Raw genomic sequence first — 19,230 nt, 5'->3', positions numbered from 1 at the left:
TATTTTTCTATTCTTTGTACTGCTTCTGCTGAAACTTTTTCATGCTCTATGACTTTATAGAATTGTAGAATATTATCAATTTTAGGCAATTCTAAATTGACCCTCGATAGATATTCTCTGTGAACTAGTATTGAGCTGTCTCAGTGTTAAGAAATGTGTCTAAAAATTAAGCAGTTGGTTACATTACTATTATATATTGGCTTTTCATAAATAGTGTGCTGGTAAAACAGAACAAAAATCCAACCAAAGCAATTTCAGCCCTGGCAGCCAGAGTGCTCTGCAAAAATATTTATGTACTGAGACCTGCTAGATTTTTGTTCATGGAAGTTTCCATCTAACAGTTAAATTTTTAAGCCAGTTATTTTTCTGTGCCAAATATTTTTCTGAGTATTAGTATATTCCTTCTTCTGAAAGTTGTTCATGTGATAGAATTATAAGGAGAAAAACCTGAAGCCACCTAATATGTGGCCATATAAATAAAGCCAGATATGAATTGGAGTTTATTGTACCTGTTGACATTGCCCACGATATATCAAGAGTCATGCAGCAAATAAGAATTCTGATCTTTCAGATAGTTTACTTGCATAAAGTTCCAGTGGCTTGAATTTTTTTTTTTCCAAAAAGAGATTAATTTCTGGTTTTTTATTTTTCAGCCAACTCAGACTGTGATGCCTGGTCAGGTAATGCGAGTTACAACTGGTGCTCCAATTCCATGTGGTGCTGATGCCGTGGTGCAGGTGGAAGATACAGAGCTCATCAGGGAATCAGATGATGTGAGTCACAAGTTAAAAAACCAATTTTTCTTTTATGTGCAGCAGCAAATGGCGCATGATACAATCCTGTAAATATGAAAGTCAGTCATACATTAAAGCACTTCAGTAGTCTGAGAAGTTTGAGGGGATTTTGCATGAGTTCCTAGTGGCAATTCTCACTTTTTCAGGCTGTGATAACAGTACCACAGACCTTCCTGTTCTGACTGATTTTTCATCAAAATTGTTGAGTGCTGACTCTAAAATGTTTGGGAGCATGATTTGAGTGAAGGGCAGATGCCTCTTGGAAATCCATGCCCACAGTCCAATTCAATTGCCTACATTTTAAAACACAGGCTAGTGGAAATCTCACCAAATAAGAAGGGGATTTTTTTTTTAAATTACATTATGATCTCAGAATAATACAGTGAATTACTGCTGATGTAATTAAAGCTGAATATGATTTTCTGCGCTTCTATTTTAAGTGCTGCAAAGTCCATAGGAGGACTTGGATTGCTTTAAACTGTGCTATGAGGACAGTTCTGTATTATCAGAGTTGGTCTTGTTTCAGCAAAGGAGAATTTGGTGGGTTTTGGAGAATACTTCTTATACAAATGCCTTCCAGTGAATCTGTTTAGGAAAAGAGGTTTTGTTATGAAACAGGGGAAGTAAATGTTTTTTTAAACTACAACTAAGATTTTTTTAAAGACATTTGTGCTCCTTTAAAATGAGAACATTACTGAATTTAAGACCTCTGAAAACCAATAAATGGATAAGGTGCATATTCCTCCAGAATGTAGGCATAAACCTGTTTTTGAACAGATTTTCCAGCCTACCTTTACATCATATTAGTGGACTACCTTACAGATGCTGCAAATAAAAGAAAACACAGAAAAAAACACAGAAAAAATATGAATACTGTAGTACTAATTCTGTATATGTCATTGTCTCAACATATGAAATGTGCTTTTTATGAAGCAGAGGAGCTCTCTGTAGACAACTTTATTCCAAAGAGTCCATCTTAAGACTTCCTTTGTGTTGCTGTGTTTGCTTCTGAATCCCAGCTGTGATTTCAAGGCACTATCCTCATGTTTGCTGTCATCTGAGAGACTTCAAGGCAAGAAGATGTGTCTCTTATTGACACAACTTCCAAGTTCAGCTTTGGAATGAGCTATGTGTGTGGTTCTGTGCTCAGATCAGCCTTTGCTCTACTGCTGCTGTTCTGACAAGCTGTTCCTTCACCACAGCTCAGTGTCAGCATTGTAATTGCAGCTGGGGTGTAAGCAGATGAATTCTAGTGTTCAAAACTGATAAAGTCTGCAAAAACTGAAACTCACTCTCAGGATCCTTTCTCATGCCTTATTAATCTTATTAAATGCATAGATTTTTACATCTAATGAACTCAGCAAGCTGTGGAGGATGTCCTTATTCCTAGCAGGGAAATTATTGAAATTATCAATCCTGCTTTGAGGTTACAGATGTATATGTATAGATTATATCTTCCTGCAAAGTACACCATTGCCTTCACTGCTTTTTAATCAATTCCATTCGCCTTACTGAGCAAGTTTTTTGTGGCCATTGCCCACCTCATCTTGAGAGGACTACCACATTGCAAATATAAGCACTACATCATAATGTAAAACCAGAATTTTTTCTAGTCTAAGTTTAGATTTAGTGGTACTGACAGGCTGGCACTATCTCAAAACTGAGTGTATATATCATCAACCCATTTGCAGGGCTTAAATTTAAATATTAATGATAGAGGTCATGTACCATTTGAATGAATCACCAAACTATTGACATTCTGAGCAAGGAAATGCATCAGACTCTTCAGGCCACTGTCTCTTGTTCACAGTAAACAAACAAGATGATTGAGCCCCTTTCTGATTCATACAAGGCTCTCAAGTAGGAGTATCCACTACAGGAATGTATGTGAGAAACCTGAAACAGCTGCAGTACACAGCTTCTTTCCACCTTTCTGCTAATGTAATGTCTGCCAGACTAATGGTCTGTTTGAAGTGCCATCTTTGAAATGGTTTGACCAGATCAAGTTGGCTGAGAGGAGTAGAAAGAATCCACTCAGTATACCAGATCAAGAGGTAAACAGGAAAGCTATATAAACACAGATATCATTTAAAAAAATAAAAGGGAAGCTAAAACTACATATTCAGTGCTGGTCCTCCCCTAGTGAGCTCATCATAAAGAGCATTTCTTAAAATGTTTTTCAGTTTTAGCACACATTGTCTTACAACCTTTACAAACAAATGAGGAGAACAATATGATGCTTAAGCCACAATGTCTCAGTGTAATGAGTGCTGTGTAGACTTCTGAGAAATTAAACATTAATCTTCTTTGAATAGTTCAGCTGACCATATGTGATGTCCTTGTGTTTGTAGGGCACTGAAGAACTAGAAGTTCGAATCCTGGTGCAAGCTCGGCCAGGCCAAGATATCAGGTCTGTATTTATTAAAATATCTCTGTTAGGAATTGAAGGGCTGATGAATTTCAAAGTAATTTTTTAACCATGAGTGGTACTGACATTTTGACAGTCAGACTAAGGAGAGTCTGCGGACACTCCAGACCTACAGCAGGACCAATGAAGGAAAGGTACTTTGGTTCTCATCCTATTTTTCTTTCATGTTGTTTTTCTGTCCTGATTTTCAGACCCATAGGACATGACATTAAAAGAGGTGAATGTGTGCTGGCTAAAGGAACCCACATGGGTCCGTCTGAGATTGGTCTCTTAGCAACTGTTGGAGTAACTGAAGTAGAAGTTAACAAGTTTCCAGTGGTTGCAGTCATGTCAACAGGGAATGAGGTAAGAAAAGTTTGTTTAGAATTATAGTCTGAAATACTGTCTTTTTTTTGAGGCAATGTTTTGGATTAGTGACTTCCACCCTACTCCCAAGCAGACTCACTTTTGACAGCAACTCATGCTGACATGAGCTATTTCTGTGAGGCATCAACCCATAATAATCTGCTTGTGTTTTCTCCCTTAGGGGCTTTCTCACAGGTCTCACACTCTTTGCCAAAATTTTGGTAATGTATCCAACCATGTGCCAGCTGTTTTTCTCCTGCCAGCAAGGGAGAACCTGTGAGGTAGTTGGGGTTGTAATTCATGTGGCCAGTCATTACTGAAGAGTAATTTATTTTAAGCAACGTCCTCTATGTCTATAACACAAATGGCAGACAAGCTGACTTGGAAAACTCAATAGTTCTACCAAATGCCTTGTTGCAGTATTGTGCTTCAATATTCTTTCTTATAGTAGCACATGTTGAAATCCAGACGCTCTCCTGTTGGTAGAACTGCAGACCAGCTTTATAATTTCTTTAACTACATCAGAAAAATCAGGTTTAAGATTAACATAATTTACTAACTTTACATATGTTGTGTGTTGACCCAGGCCAGCAACTGTGCCCTCTCACTTCTTCCAACAACAGGACAGAGAAAGAATAGGAAGAGCAAAATCTAAAGAACATGTGGGTTGAGATATGTGGGTTAAGACAGCATGAAGTTTTGACTGTCCCTTAAGACAAACTTTTTGAAATCCAGCCTACAATATTAACTCAGTAGCTGTATTCTCATGCAGCTTGGATATGTTCAATTTTGAAAGACTTTGAAAACTTTTCATAGGTTGAATTTTGTCGTCTGGGGTACAGATTATTGCCAGATTTCATAACATAAACAGGGTGTGGCATGCAGGAACCAAACCACTAACTGAGGAATAAATCCATAGAGCTACAAGGATTACAGGTGGTGATTTTCTGACTGGTAGCTTCCATATGATTGAAGATTCTTGCATGTCATTAAAGGGTCCTTTACTGATGTAGACATTCTCTTTTGTAAAATGCTAAAACATTCTTTAACATCCTATGACAATCTTCACAGAAACAGAGCTGCAAGCCAAAGCATAAAATTTACCCATGCTCCACTTCTCATTATTCTTACCTTATTACCTAATGCTGTCACTTTGACAGATACATTCTTATTAGTAGTAGCATTATTTATCTCTTGTCAATATTGTATTGTCCTTTTGTGTCCTACATTAGAATTTCTAATATATATAAAACATACATTTATATATGTATGTTTTGTAGTTTAGCTTCCAAAATACATAGCACATGTGAGGTAATTGCCACGATAGATTATCTTAAGAGAAAGTTCTTCATCCAAAACAGTAATTGATGTAAGAACTAAGCATAAGGCTTCTGTTCATTAATCCAATGCAGAATGTTGTATTTAAGATATCTTTGGTGAGCAGACAAGGAAATTCAAAATGTTCATTCATGCCTTCAAATCTGGTTAACAACATCAATGAGGTTCCCTTAGAATCAATTAAAGAGGAAGAATGACGTGAAAGCTTGAAAGTTTTTTGTTTGATTGCTAATGTCTGAGATTAGAAACCATGTACTCATAAGGAATAAGAATGTTTTGCAGACATGAACCTGTAGAAACAAACTAAACAATGGAGAATTGGACTAAACAAGCGCATTACATATCTTATTAATTAAAATTCACTAAGTCACTTTGTACATATGTTTCATTATATGTGTCTAAAAATATCCTGTCCAACCTGAAGAAATAATTCTCACTTGACTTGTGTAAAGCAGAGTGTTCCAAGGAGATTGACTGAGTGTTTCTGGTTTTATAGCTGCTGAATCCTGAGGATGACCTCTTGCCAGGCAAGATTCGGGACAGTAACCGTTCAACTCTGCTAGCTACAATCCAAGAGCACGGCTATCCAACAATCAACCTGGGAATTGTGGGTGATAAGTAAGTACCACATGTTAGTAAAGATGTCACTTCATATTCATGTGATGCACTTTACGGCATCCATGGGAAAAAGAAATACCAGAGAAAATGTCACTCATTACAAATGTCACAGTGTTGTGACAAGGCACATCTTGGAGAAAGTATTTCATCCTTTTCATTATAGCAAGAAATAAGTCTATTTTAATATTAGGTCAAATCTTTTGAAAACAATAGTATTTAATGGTGTTTAATTTGTTTTGCATTCTGTTTGTTGAAACAGATGATCTGTTTCCTGTTGCAAATTGAATTTTTTGTTGCAGTATCCTTCCAAGCACTATACTTAAAACACATAAGGGGAGACAGTTCTACAGCAGCTACACTTTTTTCTGGTCAAATAAAGGGAGAAGGAAAGTTTCTCTCAGAGTTTATTTTCCATGCCAAAATTGATTTAGACTATACAATTTTGTCATATTCTCAGTAATTCTCTTTTGAGGAAGGACCCACTGTTGCATATTGGTCATCATTTCCAGAAATATGTGGAAGAATTTAGTTTTTTTTTAACTTTAGTGATCTTTACTTTGATTGCCCCAGAGCAGCACCCTACTGATCAGTCTTTCTGTTCATCTGACAGTGATTGCTCCTTGTTTCCCAGTGGTAGTGAAGTGACATCTCTTGAGAGCTCTGGGATAAGTGATTGAAGTGTTCAGCTTTCTGTCCTTCCCAAGATTGGGCAGTCACTGCTATCCATGGCTTGAGTTTCTCAGCATAATGTATTTCCTCAATGTATTGAGACCTGGAGGCTTTGAAAGGTCTTTCTTGCTTTTCAGTTGGGGTATCAAACCAACTGACAGACTTGGTTTGACAGGGAGCTGTTCAGGTCATACCAGTGGGTAATTAAAAGTAAAAATAATAAAAAAAAAAGAAAAGCAGATAAGTAGATGACAAGGTCCCAGTCAGGGACTAAAAGGGAATCCAACCAGGTTACTATTACCGAACAGGTCATTTCAAACCCAGTCTTCCCTAAAGCAGTATTCAATACAAAACATGACTAGCTTGACAGAAAGTGTATGAATGGGCCAGCCACTGCATGGTTTTGCAATAATTAAGCCAACTTGCATGGTGGCTGCAGGAAATGCAGTTGAGTTTGAAGTACTCAATACAGGGAATGTGACATCACAGTTGTGATCTTAGGGAAGGCAAACCCTTCTGGATACTCTCACTGCATCCAGGTATCCCTTTTTGCTTCTCTAACCTAGCAAAACACCACAAATACCACTGCATTTCCAACCAGCAAGAGATACCCAGCCCTCCTGCCCATGAATGCTTCCAGTTTCAGGTGGCGATGTCATACAGAGTCTAAACTCATGAGGCTCTTCTTTCCACGAGTAGTATCTAAATGAGATAGCTAAATTGCTGCTGGATCACTGGAGCTTTCTATATTACAAGGACCTTTTTAAACTGTAAACATAAGTAGAAAAGTTTTCAAATGAAACTATTATATCCAGAGATCAGGTTCTAAATTTGTGTAGCTAAGAAAAAAAAAAACAGCCACAAAAAGTCTCTTACCTCCTGGGAGTCATCTCTGTGTAAAGGGACTGTCAGGGGTTTTCTTCAGCAAAATACTGTAGGTGGAACTTTTTACCAGCTGCAGGAGCAAAAGTAACAGCTACTGTTACCAACATTATTGTCAATGCATCTTACATCCTGTGTTACCAATGGCTTTATCCAGTGGCAAAGATGCTTTCCCTGGTAGTCCCCTCTGGAAAAATAAGAGTGTAAAGCTTGTTTGTTCTTTATGGCTTTGTCCTAATCAAATAGCTATAGTCTCAACTTTGCTGTAAAGTTAACACTATCAAAAGTTTAAAAAGGTTAAAAAAGTTTAACTTAAGGTCATTGTACAAAACTGTAGCTATGTACTCCATTGCCTTCAGGAATTTTTTCTGTGACCTCCTAGGCATGGAGAGTCTGTGAAGATAAATAATTTTGAAAGCTCTCAGTAATAAACAGCAAACAGGTTTAGAATCATAGAATCATTTAAGTTGGAAAAGACTTTAGGATCATGAAGTCCAACCAGCATTGCCAAGTCCACAACTAAACCATGTCCCCAGGCGCCACACCTATGTGTCTTTTAAATACCTCCAGGGGTAGAAACTCCATCACTTCCCTGGACAGCCTGTTCCAATGCTTGAAGGACCTTTCAGAGAGGAAATTTTTCCTGATATCCAATCTAAATCTCCCATGCTGCAACTTGAGGCCATTTCTTTTTATCCTATCACAAGTTTCTTGAGAGAAGAGACTGATCCCCACCTGGCTATACCCTCCTTTCAGGTGGCTGTAGAGAGTGATAAGGTCTCCCCTGCACCTCTTTTTCTCCAGGCTGAACAATTCCAGGTCCCTCAGACACTCCTCATCAGATGTGTGCCCCAGATCCTTCAACAGCTTCATTGTTCTTTGGAATGTCTTTCTTGCAGTGAATGAGATTTAAGGCCCAAGAGAACTTTTTGCTTTTCTATATTTTTTACAAATGTATTTTATGACCTGTTGTTTTTACTTGTCAGGTGCTAGCTGAACACCAGGCAGCAAACCAATATATCAGTCTAAGGAAGTGCCCTGCAGCTTTGCTTTCAGTTATGTGAGAGGTGGATTCTTTTGAATCTTAGCTATCAAAATGATCTCTGAGTCTTGAGATAGCATTACCTTGGCAAAGGTAGTAACAGTTCTTTTTAAATGTTTGGTTTTCTCCTTTTTTCTGTTTCATGCTAACAAAGCAGCTTCTGCAGAGGTAGTTACTTTAGCTCATAGAATAGAAAAAATGAGCCTCCAATCACAGAGTGTACTTTGCAGTAACTATTGAAAGAATAATTCAGCACTGTTGACTTAGCTAAGAATCTTCTGCACCAGATATCAGGATTCAGTCCTAGCAAGTCTTCTGCCATTCTTCCACACTCACATGCCCAATCCTTATCTTTACAGCAAAATGCACCAGCAGTTCTGTTTCACTCAAAAGGAAAATCTGATTGCATAAATCAGTTTGATAAGAAGTACGGTGTTATTTCATTACGTAATAAAGCTAACAGAGTGTTGCCCATACAAATATTTCAGTGGACTAACATATTTTTGGACTAACATGACTGATTTGATGGAGTACTGTGGCACTTGAACAAATGCAGGAGAAAGATGTTACAAAGGGTGCAATTTTGACACTTGAGTTAGCATGTTTGTAGTAGAGAGGAACAAGCCTTCAGTGTCTGTTTTATGGTTTACTGAAGTTAAACCATAGATTATGTGTGTTTGTGCGTGCTCATATATATGTGTATTTTGTGTGTATAATATGTATCCAGACATTGAAAAACAAAAAGATTTTATATGCCTGCAATATCTACTGGTGTAGTAAAAATACTGGCAAACATACTTTTCAGAAGGAAAAGTTGAAAATTTGTACTTTTTATTTTTTTAATGTATCATGGTATATATTTCTTCCTTCCCATACTTTAGATTTAGATGGTTGTTTTCCTATTTCTTTTTTCAAAACAAATTTCATGGGGTAAATTTTGCGTCATTTTACTGGGGGTATCACTTTCTGTGCACCATAAGCACTAATGGAGTGGGAGACAGAAGCTAATAGGGAGCACAGTTGAGTATTACAGTTGCTGTAATGGCTCAGGTTTCTAACAACCATGGAAATTCTCTTCAGTCATATTTGCAGTTCTAATATTCAAGCATAAAAAAATTTTTAGAGTATTATTTGCAAAGACAAATTTAGAGGTTATTCCTATATATAATTCCATTATGCAAATCACTTAGAGGTTTTTAGGTAAAAAATTAGCTTGTCCAGCTGCTTTAAAGCCCAGGATTGTGATACATGTAAAGACAGAGAATGTGAAAAGATGGGAAAGCACACTGAATGTCTGGGTTTCTGAAGAGTAGTTAGAAGCATTTTTAAAATGCCTTTGCATATTAATCATACATGAAGTTACATTTTGAACTGACCACTCAAGTCTGACTTAGGCTAAAGCTGCACTTTCATTTGAAACCAATATTATATTTCTTTTGGGAGCATTTTAATGATTTCTGAGATTGTCACCATAATTTCTGTTCTCATAAATTGTATATATCACACGATATTCAAAATAAAAAACAGCCATTCCAAAACCTATAGATAAAGTTTACAGTTGAAATCCTAGAAGAAAGCAATAGGAGAAAGGAACAGACCTGGGAATGTGATACAGCTGAAGTTCGGTCTGGCCAGTAGCCAAAATTTTCTCTATTTGTGTTCTTAGCACGTAAAAGCCAAGCTGTTTCAAAAGCACACATCTCTGAGTAGAAATGGAAGATAAATCCATTTCCAGAGCTGCTGCAAACACAAGAAACAAATACAAAACTAAGGAAAGGAAGAACCCTTCTGATACTGTTGTTACTGTTGTGTCTTACATTTTTTGTCTGAATCTCAGACACACTTGCTAAAAATTAAAAAAAACAACTGGCCAGTTAAAGTTGGTATTCTAATGTACTTTTCAATGTTGCCTCCTAATAACAAGACCAAGTTTAAAAGGCTTTCATTTGCGTTGCTTATCTTATAGTTTGTGAATTTATTTGTTTTTTTGGAAACCAATGATAAAAATAAGTTGCATATCTGATCTGATCTGATCTGTAAAAGTCTAATTGTCAGGATATTTTTGTGTCTGATTATTTCATTTGTGTTGTTTTTTGTATTCCATTGTTTAAAGTGTAATGTTTAGCCCTAGCAAAATCTGCTGCAGTATGGGCCTCTGTTTTACAAAGTGGTCTTCAGTTTTGACAGCTTCTCTCCTATGAAAGACTTATTAGGCTTGCTAAGGAATTTTGATCATGTATGTGATGAATTCAATTTCCTCTGCTTTTACCTTTGTTTACATGAGTGCATTTTCCCCTTCTCTGCATTCTTTTCCCTATTTTCTAATTCCCTTATCATTTTTCTCAGAGGCATGTATAATATTTAGTTGCTTCCAACAGCATTTTCATTTATGAATCTGTGATTTCACAGTGGAGAGAGAGTCTCTCTCTTTAGGAGAAAAATTCAGGAAATTCATATTATTTCATCACTTGCTTGAAAGATTTATCTTTCAAGCAAGTGATGAAATAATATGAATTATTATTAAATCAGCAGTTTATGAGAGCTTTTCTACATGGGAAGTGTTTAGTCTCTTATTTGTTTACCTTTCCTTTTTGACATACTATTAGACATAGAGCTCCTAAATGACAGGTAAACCTATTAAAAATCACCCTTGCTGTTGTAACAGCATTACTCTGTGATATCCCTAAAATAAAAGCTTTGATAGGTAGATACTGAAATCTTACTGAAGGATTTAGTCAGCTTCAATTTTAAGTTTGTCATCCCAAAAAAAGGTTTAAATCTTTTGTATTTGTGAGGCTTGCATGTAATTAGTACTGTTATAATATAGGTGGAACATCTGGAGTGGAGGGAGGAGAGGGAAGAAACTGTTCCAACTCCAAAATTTCTCATGCAAATCAGCCTGATGTATATCATCATACGAGTTGGAATATGAGTTATAGGCAAAATCCAGGCACAGAATCCTGGTTTCTCCCTGCTCCAGCTTAATGCCAGCTTGGGTAAAAGCAAGTATACTGTGAACCAAATTAGTAGTAGTAGTAGTATCATTTAACAAATGGCTGCAAGAAAATGCATGTTAGAGAAAAGACAGTACATTAAATGTCACAATATTAGGTTTTGCTAAAGTGACTTCACTTCCAGTTCTACTCACAAAATGATGTTGTTATAAATTTTGATCATAGCCTAATGAATGCAGGAACACAGAGTAATGGTTTGAAGGTGATTCAGATGTAGATGTCCTCTCCTTCCTTGTGCCCTGTCAAGAATATTCTCCTTTTCAAGCAGAAATGTTTAATATCTGTCACAACTACTCTTGATAATCATTAGGGAAATCTTCAGATAAGTTGTCATATTGACAAGTCATCTCATCTAATGCACATCTTCCAAAACCACAAAGGAATGTCTCAGCCTAAACAAAGGTGAAAAAAGAACTTGTGAAATGGGACAGTGCAAGTCCTAGGGAGTCTTCTGTACCAGTAGGAAACTACATAGTGTGACAGGTAATAAAATTTCATGCTGTAGAGGTGACTGGTGCAAAGCTAATGCACAGCAGTGCGTCATTCTCCTAACCGTGTTCAACACAAGCATGGGCTCCTTCCTGAATTAGCATGTTTAGAATCACAGGTCAGTAGTAGCACATGACAGTAAAGAGGAGATAATAAAGAGGACAGAACTCTTTGAAAATCCTATCTTTGAAAACAGAGAGAATCTATTTGTTTGAGGAAAATAAAAATTACTATTTTTATGGTCTATTTTTGAGGCTTAAGTTAACAATTTTAAAAGTCCTTGAAGAGATAAGTTCTGTTTTCAAGAGAATTTCAGCTTCTAGAGGCCAAAGTATCCTTCACGTAAATGACTTTCAACTTTCTTAATGCCTAGAGCATATACAGGAATTTGAGTTTCTAAGTCACTGAGAAATTTTTGAGGCTTGAAATTTTACTAATATCCTAGAAGAAAGCAATGAAAACTAATAAAGGCAGTAGATACAGAACAGCCAAAGAGGTGGTGAACACTGAAGATGGCTCACTGTGTCAGTGATAGGAATCACTTACAAAACTGGGTTAAGTAATATTTGGCTGTTAATACAGCCAAATATGAATTCTTCTATAGAGGAGTAAAGAATATAAGTAAAATTTACAGGCTGGAGGTTTATATCCTAAGAAGTAAAGATTTAAGGAAACATTTGTGAATAATCTAAATACAAGTTCTAGCACATATATGTACATATATATATATATATTTTTATATATATATATATATATATATATATATATATATATATATATATATATAAAAGAGCTAATCTCCTCTAGAATTAGAAGATGAAATTTGCCCTCACCTTTGTATTCCCGGGACAAGGACCATTAAATTTCTTAAGTGGTTAAAAGATGGACTGAGTACTAAAGTAATACCAGAACTCAGGCTGTTTAGTCCAACAGATGTTCTTACAAGATCACTTGATTACCTTCCAGTAATACTGAGCCACATGGAGAAAAAACTTAATAAGCTTTCTATTTCAGCAGCAATGCCTATGTATTCAAGTTAGACTGATTCAGAGTGTAAGTAAAGCATAATTTTAACAGTGTTAGTAATTAGTTATTAGGAAACTAAATCAAATGCTTTGATATTTATATCAAAGTGAGATTGCATATTTATTTACAATTCCAACAGAAGCGAGTTTAGGGAGGTTCTCACACTATTTTAAATGCTAAATCATAAAAAAAAAGTGAGTTATTTCTCCTGGTTGCAAATAATCTCTTAAGTATTATTTCAAAGAATTAAATTAATTTTTATGTTATTCTAATGGACAATGCATAGTAGAAGCATAAAATCAGAAGACTAGTACCAGCAGAAATTACACAACAGAGCTTAGCATCATGCTGGAAAAGGTTTTGGGTTGTTGAGACTGCTGTCTGTAACATTGGTGGTTAAACCAGAATCTGGGATCATTCATGAAATCCCAAAGTCTTTTGTGTGTCACTTCATGACACAGGTACCCTGTTTTGAGAAACAGAGATTGACTTTGTTACTCTGGCAATGAATGGAAGAGAAAATGAGAGACTGAAGCCATTTTAGGAAATGGCTTTCTTGGGAAGCCTGTCAGAAAGAAATGGACATCTAAACTTTTAACCTGAATAATTTGAATATTTTTCCATCTCTTCCTATCAACATTAGTATGCATTCAATCTGCCAGACTCTCTTTATGAACTATGAGGAGAAAGATGGTGGGGATTTACAAGGTGACAAAAGAGGATTTTAGATTTCAGTGTTAGAAGTGACTTTGGGCATGTGTAACAGTAGTGTAGGGACATTGGCCCAGTCTTCTTCTCACATTCCCCAGTCAGACAGGACATGAGTGTCTGCAGCACAGAAATGATCTTGGAAATGCCAGATTGAAGCCGCCTTGTGTAGGCTCAGCTGGCCATGGACTGGGGAGGGAAGTTGTCTTTGTTGTTGTTAACTGTCTTGCCAGCTGATATGGAGAAACGGCTCAAGAGTCACACAGTGATGACTGATGTCATGGTCCATTTCAATCATGAATATCTGATTTCAGGGTTTTTTTAAAGGTATATTTATAAATCTTCGTGTCTAATGAAGACTTTTTAGCATTTAATTGCCCTACATTTAAGAGCATAAATACATCATTTCTATTGATTTCATATTCCTTTTACAAAGGACACTATCTAAAAATAGTTTTTTTCACCGCAAAACTGACTTGGAAGATATATATGTGAAAGGTAATGCTGCTTTCATAATTGGGAATTCATAACAAATCATTAATTGTTTTAAATAAGGTCTTGATAGGAGTAACTTTCTCAGTTTTGGACATTTTTTCTAATCCTGCTTCTTGTAGCAGGGTATGAAGCTTCTCATGAATGAAGTGGCATCTTTATTGACTATGGAGTTATAAAATTAGGATAATTACAGCTCTTTCCCCCCGGTGACAGTTATTATGCCTTGAGACCTGTTTCCTGAATAAGAAGCTAAAAGTGTGAGTAAAAATGTTTCAATGGGGCCCATCTCCAAATATTTTCCCATTATCTGTAATCCTCCTTCCAAAACGTCAAGTTAACACTTCATTTTGCTTTGTTTTGAAGTCAAGAGTAAAGAAGTTTCTCCATAGACACTGCAAGGAAAGATGAACTATGCTTTGCTGGCATGTCCAGTTGAGCCTAAATCCTTCTATAACTTTACTCTTCATTTCTTGGGAGAAGCCCATCCGAACTGTAAGGGAAAGATGTTCCTGTGCACTCCCTTTCTCTCCCATTGGCTGGCCATCCAAAGAGGAAGCATTTCCCGTGGTGATATTGAATATCTAGAGCCACCAAGGGGGACACAGCTGGGCACAGAGCTTCCCTTTGACCCCAGGAGACTCTCTCCTTCCCTGGCTCGTTATTATACGCCTTCTGCTTCCTTTACCCTCAGGAAGCCAGATGTTTTTAAAGAAGAAGGGACACAGAGCTTCCAGAACACTGCGGAGACAGGCCTACCAGATTGGTGAGCACTGTTTTTGAACCACTTGGGACGCTGAGGCACGTGCATGCTCACAGGCAGGCTCGGCCAGGTGTCTGTCAGGGCAGAGCTTGGAGCACAATTCCTACCAACATTGGCCTACAGGAGCAGATGGTCTGTTATTCTCTCCATTAAGTAGCACTGCCTTTTCAGTTAAGTTCTTATGCACCAGCGCACTGTAGACTTACATGGCTCCACAACATTGCTAAAATGAAAAACATCTTTATCCATCAAGGTTTTTCCCTTTTAAAAACTGCCAATTAGGAAAAATCCTGCTTGAAGGTAGTAGTGGAATCCAGGGAAGTCACTGCTGTGATTCTTCAGTTGTAACAGGAGTTGGACCTCAGTGATCCTCGTGGGGCCCTTCCAACTCAGGATGTTCTTTGAGTTTGGGATACTGCATACTTGGTTTTCCACTTTTCTAAAGCAAGCTAACTGAAACATTCAGAAAATCTCTAAATTATGCACTATGCATTTTTTCCAAAATACATATGCAATTATATACTATGTCTTACTTAGGGAGATGATTTAATAATATAGATTAATTTTCAGAACTTGCCCTTTAACACAGACAGGCCTAAGGAGCAGGAGTGATGACAGAGGGAGAACAAACCACCTGTAATTTTCTCCATTAACAAACAGAAATAATGAGTATCTATAGTTTTGTTCATGTAGGAAATAGAAAAAGGTAGAAAGGAATGAAAATCCTATCGAAGACTGTACCTGAAAACTTCACATGTGAGGATCCTCACTAGGGTAAATGGGCCCATTTTTGTAAGAAAAAGTTGGAGGATTGGGTTATAGCTTAATGCTTGCATACTGGAAATCAAAACAAATTGTTGTTCTTGTGACTGAGTCAATCTGCCATATCCCTGGCTTTCAAAAAACTGGTTCTTGTTTAGCAATTAGTTATTCATGCTGAAGCCAGATTGTTATAAATCTAGGTTTTCATCATGTAATGGACTAAACCTTTAGCTATACTATACATCCAAAAAATTTATGAGAATCTGTTCTATTTAAAACATTTTAAATTAATGTGAAGAACGTGATACAGACTGTCTGCTTTATCTGAAGTTACTTAGAAGATGAAATCTACCAGCAGGTGATGAACTTGGAATTCCTCATACAAGTCAGTTCACAACTCATTGCTACTGCATAAAACATTAAATAAGCTTTAGTCTCTTCTAGGCAGTGTAAGAGAAAGCACCAACAGAAACCAGCCCCTAGAATAAGTCTTCCTACCCAAAGCATGAGCAATAAAAAATGCTTCTGCTTCCAGAGCAGGAGAAAAGGCAATGGGCATTTTGCTATGTTTAAATCATCTTTGTGCTTGAAGGAATATGGTCCAGTATTGTAGAGATAAATGAAGTTCTAGTTCCTTCCACTAACTAGCAGCTGTCAAAAAAATTAGGTTGCTGGTCTCAAACAGGATAAGTTTCTCAGTTCCTTCTCTTCATTTATTTCTAACACTGTAGTTTACTCTTCATGGAGAATTTTATTTTTTTTTAGGAAACAAAAATCAATGCCATATTTCATTTGGTATTTCCTAAAAAATAACTACTTGTTTTAGGACACAGCTGATGTCAGAGAATCTTTTTATATTGTTTCTAACCTGTGGCTTCCCAATCATTTTTGTTCTGAAGACAGACATTTTTCTGAGTGATTAAGTTATGATTCTGTAAGGGCTGGAGCTTCCTAGAGAAAGCCTTAATTGTAACTGCTTCATTGTGAGGCATTGCTTTTAGGGACTGCCTTTCTACCTGTCCTACAGACATCCAGACTGCAGATCAATAGCAGTTACACCACTTTACAGGGGTAAACAGAATTAAATAATTTTAAATTCCTTTTAAATTTATTGAAAATTTACTCTTACAGTGGAAGCTAAAGTAAAATGAAAAGGTAAGAAATTCTGTGATTACAATGCCATTTCACTATGTGTCAGATTTGGTGATATTATTTGCTAAATGTAAACAACTGGCACTAATTATATCCATCATATATTTTATTTTCAGTTGTGTCAGTATAAGCCAATTCTCATTTCATGAGTGCTCTAAATGAAACAATTGCAGAACCACAGTTGCCCTTCAGACTCACCAGTGCACTGAAAAAGTGAAAACTTTTCAGTGACTCCATATTGACTCACTTCCTTTGTAAGAAGGAAGATAAAATAAAAATCTTTACCTGTGTAATCCCGTCCAGTTTCTTAGAAAAACTAATGGATTTCTGGTAGGTATACTGATAAGGTTCATTATCTTCAGCCAGCAAAAATAGCCAGGAATAGTTTTTTAATTAGTGGAAACTGGCAGTTCTCAGGCTGCTTCTTACACTCAAAGGACACACACTATACTGGATTTAGAGAGAATTAAGTGCTCAAGAGTCAGTATAATGGCACAGCAACTGAAGACAGCTGTTATCAAAGCTTTGGTCTTGTTCTTTTAGCATTTATGGAAAAAATTACAATTCACCCTGAAATACTTGTAGCTGAATGTACACAAGCAGCAGACAAGGATGTGCTCGAGGCCCCTTCATGCAGGAAAGTGCCCACAGTGCATAAGCACCTGGCTTCTATCCAGGAGACTTTTTCCTGTAGCACTCCCATGGCTATCTGTTTTTCTGACCTCTCTGATGTTTTGTCATTCTGGCATATATATGAGTGGGAGTCTTCTCCCGCTCAAGGAGATCAAGGAAACAGTGGAAGAAAATCTATTATCACCCTGATATAGAAAAAAAAACATTGAAGGCATTAGACAGCTCTCATGGTTACTTCAGCAAAAAGTTGAAGACCTCTAATTGAAGGCCTCTAACCAAAATCCCTAAAAGTTCATACATGTAACATTTATATTTGCAGCAGCAATTTAAGGAACAGCAAAAAGTACCAAAGACAGATTCTTTAATATTTCTGTCAAATAGAAAAAACTTACATAGTTATGTCAAACAAGCCAAAAGCTGCAGTAATTATTCCAGCTTTCTTCACAAGCTGGCCTATTTTCCTAGGGAGAACATACTGCATCTGTTCAGAGTGATCCAGGGAAATACCACAGAAGGTAAAAGGAAGATACATTATGAGAACATGATAAAATACACTTAAGAATTTTGAAACAAATACAGTTTCAGAAGTGTGTCCATATGTTACTACATACACCATCAAAATTGGATTTTCTTCTGCTTTCAAGAACCATACAAGTAAAAACACAGAATTCCTATTACTGTCAAATATTCGTTCATTGAATTGCATTCAGTGAAATGTATTCATCGATTTACACTCAATATTATATTCTACAGAAGGTGAATTTTAGTTGGCTAAAAATAATGGCATCTATGCACCATTCTGCATCCTGCAAATTACTGATATGCAAAGTATTCCTCTTGGCCATGAGGTGAGAAGTGGGTGACAGACTCTGTCTTTATGCCTCGCTGCATTCATCTATTCATTTTGAAATCTGTCACCTCAGCTGAATGAGCAGTGAAAAAATGAGAGTTAATCTTAAAGGATCAAATCCATATCCCATCTTTCTTCAAGAAGAAATGTCATTGAGCTTGATGAGATCTCTGAATACAACAAGTAGACCATTTAATGAAAATTTTAATTTGGCAAATTCTTTGTTATTTTGGAGGTAGAACTAGAAGTTTAACTGGGATCTTTGCATGCAGTGGGAATTTCTAGCAGGTCTTTGTACCTCAGTTAAACCTGTTCTTCTGGAACATCTCTTTAGCAAGAGACTTCCTAAGATGCAAAAGTAGTACAGACCACTGTTGCCAGTCTGTGGGAACATATGCAGAATGTGCTAAGCTCAGGGCATCTCTAGTTGAAGTTTGCAGTCAACTACTGTATTTTAGAGAGCAGCTGGACTACTTTGGTCTCTAGTGTGATTGTGTAGGATCACTGCTAAGCACTTCCATTTTCACTGCTTGTCCAGGAATCTGTAGCTCCTCAGAATTTGTGAAGAATCATGTCTTTCAGAATATAACTGAAACACTTGAGATACTTTCAAATAAAGTAAAACAGCAGGCAAGAAAGGTTGGCCAGCTCTGCTTTTGAACTCACAATAGACACTTGTGCATGCATCTAGTGCATTATGGTGCATGTGTATCTTCCTGTATCTGTGTCCAGGATCTCTGTAAAGCACACAGGTTCAAGGTGCTGACTGTGATGGTGCATGCACACATTTTGCAAGTAAAGGTTACCAGAAGACCTAGGTTTATAAAAGCCCAGCCTGCTGCATAGAGAAATGCAACAACCACGAGTGTTTCTGTTAGTCACCCAATAGCTGCAGCTGCATGTGGCAGTGGGCAGCGAGGACAGGCAGTGACTGTCAGGTAATGAGGTTGCATTGAATGAACGAGACTTCTGCTGTGGCAAAGAACGTGGTGGAAATGGTCCTGGAAATTAGTAATGAACTATGGGTTTTATACTGTGACAGTGGCTTGATAAGTCAGTTCTAACTAAAGGTTCTAGTCCCATTTTAACTGGGACCTCTCATTTTATTGCAGAGTGGTAGGTGATTTTTTGAACATTTGCTGTTATTTGTTTTCTATATTAAATTATAAAACTGAGCTGTTTAATTGCATGTATCAAACTGCTGCTGTTAAGGGTTGTATCACAG

The 19,230-nt window shown here is 36.9% G+C and overlaps 1 protein-coding gene across 19 annotated transcripts in view; it reads left to right on the top strand.

The window, feature by feature from the left end:
* Positions 1–19,230, top strand: part of GPHN (gephyrin) — a 270,748-nt gene that overhangs the window by 236,804 nt on the left and 14,714 nt on the right. For 12 of the 19 annotated variants that reach the window (XM_054276499.1, XM_054276497.1, XM_054276495.1 and 9 more), the window contains 4 exons: positions 654–773; positions 3,146–3,204; positions 3,414–3,567; positions 5,402–5,523. In XM_054276499.1, the coding sequence (XP_054132474.1) occupies positions 654–773; positions 3,146–3,204; positions 3,414–3,567; positions 5,402–5,523 (455 nt within the window). Of the gene's footprint in view, positions 1–653; positions 774–3,145; positions 3,205–3,413; positions 3,568–5,401; positions 5,524–14,539; positions 14,612–19,230 lie in introns of all 19 variants that reach the window. The other 7 variants (XM_054276490.1, XM_054276484.1, XM_054276488.1 and 4 more) reach the window with 1 other exon arrangement.

This window comes from Melozone crissalis, unplaced genomic scaffold (assembly GCF_028551555.1).
Source record: "Melozone crissalis strain CALT ecotype California unplaced genomic scaffold, PUWL_Pcris_2 ptg000018l_1, whole genome shotgun sequence".
NCBI classification, from domain to species: domain Eukaryota; kingdom Metazoa; phylum Chordata; class Aves; order Passeriformes; family Passerellidae; genus Melozone; species Melozone crissalis.
Note: the sequence above shows the minus strand (reverse complement) of the source record. Positions and strands in the feature narration are given on the sequence as shown.